Raw genomic sequence first — 2940 nt, 5'->3', positions numbered from 1 at the left:
TCGACAAGTTGTCAATTTTTCAGCAACAAGAAATATATACCCCAAAAAGGAAGCTATAAGCGCCCCTCACATATCCCCCCACCTTCAAAAGAGCATTTCCACTCAAAAGCAAACACCCGTTAAGAAGATGATGAGTTTCACCTTGAGATGGCTGATTCAGACAATGGCATGGACGCTTAGAAACAAGTGAAGTTTAAATTTTTCTTTTAGTGAAATAAAGTATGTTTTTCATCAGCTTACTACGAACCCTTTTTTTGGTTAGGGTGTAGATACGAGAAAAAGGGAAATTATTGGCAATTGACCCTATTGGCAACTGTTTGCAAGATTGCTCAGAATTTAGCAGAAAATTCAGGTAACATCTGTGTTTATTAGTTGTGTTTATACTGCTACACTGCAGTGTCTGCATATACTTAATAACTTAGCGCACATTTGAAACTAAGTCATGTTTTCTCGTAGGTTGTTTTTAAATTGCCATCTCCAAGACGGAACAGTCCAGGACCACAATGTTTGGAAGGACGTCAACATTGATCATGCGGTAAAGGAAGATGGCAAAAGCTGTGGGGTATTCATGCTTAAGGTTGGAGGAGTACTTTTTTAGTAACTATGATACCTGTAGATATATTCATTAAAACATACTGAGCAAACCTGTGTATGGAAAAGTGATTTTGGAAGGCTGTTGTGAATGGACAACAACTTCATTGATACTTTGATCCATCTCATATCAACAGATGGCAGAATGCATTGGAAAGGAATGGAGGCCCAATTTTTCACAGGTATCGGTATTTTCTACTGTAATGGTAAACATAAGCGGCAAGCTACAAGTCTAATTCTTGCACATACTAACCGGATAACTAAAGTATCGCTCATTTTTTGTTAATAGAGAGATTGTGAGGAGCTCCGGTTGTATATAGGTCATGTGTTACTCCACATTGACGAATGTATTAGTCAGCCAACACAAAGGTAGGTGTACCACTGAAATTTTAGTACATTTGCAAGATGAAATGGTTTCAAAATATGATAAGACGTAATATGACAAACCCCGTATTTTTGTAACTAAAAAATTCTATCATTTTGAATAGCGATTGCAAGGAACGGAAACGAAAAGAAGCCGGCGGAGACTGTGATGTAAAACCAAAAAGAAGGACAGATAAAAATAACGCAGAAATTGATAGCCAATCACAGCAAAACACCGCTGATTACAAGGCAAAGCTCAGAAAGAAATCCAAACTAAGGGTACGTAAATGCGCAATTCGCATATAAATAACATAGAGTATTACTTCTTCTGCGTTGATTTTTTCAGAGAAAGTTCCAATCAGGAGAGTGGGTTCTTAGTAAGCATAAAAAGAGAACGAAAAACACAGAAACACAGACAGTAAGTACCAAAAAGCAATTAGTCTAAAAATTTCGGTGTCACAGAACTTTGTTAATTGCACTTTTGCTGTGACCGCCATGCTAAACATTGTCTTTCCCATTAATCACACCATCACGGTCAACAATTCTCATTGTGTGCTGTTTCTTTTAGCAAGCGCGAGATGATGGTGTTAGAAGTGATAGAGACAGCAAGACTGACAGTAAGTATCAATTGGAAGATTTCATAAGTCTATTCCGAGTTGTTCAATTTGAAATCTAAAAGGTTATGATAACTGAAGAAAAAAACATATGAGGACTGATATGCTTTTTTCCACATCCATTGGATGCGCAAAACGTAGTTTAGGTATATCTTGGTCTATTAAAAACAGTTTAGCCTTTGAATGAGTTGTCTCAGAAGTATCGGAAGTCACAGTTGACTTTGCTGATTATTACGTCCCCTTTACAAAAATGTTGGCAATAAATGCTGTTTGGATTTACATACTCAACACACGAGGGGTTACTTCAAAGCCATCTCCAAAGAAAGTTGCAAAGCTTTACGCTTTATGTTAATTCCAAACATTTTCCCTTTAGACATTAATTGCCTGCCGGACGAAGTTCTAGAAGAGATTTTTCAGTTTGTCTGGTTCAGTGAACGAGATGCTGCCATTGCAGTTTTATGCTTGGTGTGCCGGAGGTGGCAGATCATCGTAACTGATGAAATTTTTGGACGATGGATTCATTTCAGGTGGCTTGCAACAGTACATAACTGGAGTGCAGCGTCACAAGAATTCAAAGACCAATATTTTGTTATGTATGACATCCGAGAATGTCTTGGGTGTAATACATTGTACAAGGATGCCCCTGGATATATACGCTGTGGGAAGTCAGGGAAGAGCCTACGATTTTATTCAGAATCTTCTGACAATGGGCATCCTGGTTACTGCTCAGCGTTTTGTGCAGGTGAATTCGGCATGTATTCACATCCACTTGATGACTGAAAAGGTTGAAAACAATAAAAACAAAAAATAACCTATGTAACTTACAGATGTTTAATTTACAACCCTGGCAAAAACTCAGTCGGGACAAATACCAAAACTCAACACAAAATACCTCCCCGTCTCAATGCATGAAATGTTGTGATGTTATACTATGAATGAAGTCTGAATTACTTGGGTGGCTATCAACATCTTAATTTGGGGGAGGGAGAAGGGGTGGCGGGGGGGGGGGGGGGGAGCGACTCCCAAAAAATTCACAATGACAGCACGACTAAGCTAATGGCAATTAGCCTCTCTTCTTTCAATTGTCTCTCGTACGCTTGCTTGAAAGTCCTGACTGCACTTTCCTTTAGGGCTGGTAGTTCTTTCTTGAAGTGATGGATAACCTTTAAATTGCCATTCTCGTTGAGCCGATCGATCGATCGATCGATTGATAACCTGATGATTTTTCTGGTCATGAGGGGTCGGACGAAAGGTACTGGGAACGAAAAGAAGGGTTCATCCAATAGAATTCAAGAAAGTTAATCATGTGGTATAGCTTCCAAGCGTGGAATCTTCGGATCGTTTATTCCCGCCTCTTTTCAAAGTCACTCGC

General features: G+C 39.0%; 1 protein-coding gene across 1 annotated transcript; it reads left to right on the top strand.

Moving 5' to 3' along the window:
- The first annotated feature begins 326 nt into the window (after positions 1 to 326).
- On the top strand, positions 327 to 1802 carry LOC146479495 (uncharacterized). The gene is made up of 5 exons (XM_085110214.1): positions 327 to 773; positions 881 to 960; positions 1080 to 1233; positions 1301 to 1372; positions 1523 to 1802. The coding sequence occupies exons 1-5, from the start codon at positions 729 to 731 to the stop codon at positions 1628 to 1630; spliced, it is 459 nt and encodes a 152-aa protein (XP_084966340.1). The 5' UTR covers positions 327 to 728; the 3' UTR covers positions 1631 to 1802.
- The last annotated feature ends 1138 nt before the right edge of the window (positions 1803 to 2940 follow it).

This window comes from Pavona decussata, unplaced genomic scaffold (assembly GCF_977016875.1).
Source record: "Pavona decussata unplaced genomic scaffold, jaPavDecu1.1 SCAFFOLD_58, whole genome shotgun sequence".
In the NCBI taxonomy this organism is placed as follows: Eukaryota; Metazoa; Cnidaria; class Anthozoa; order Scleractinia; family Agariciidae; genus Pavona; species Pavona decussata.
Note: the sequence above shows the minus strand (reverse complement) of the source record. Positions and strands in the feature narration are given on the sequence as shown.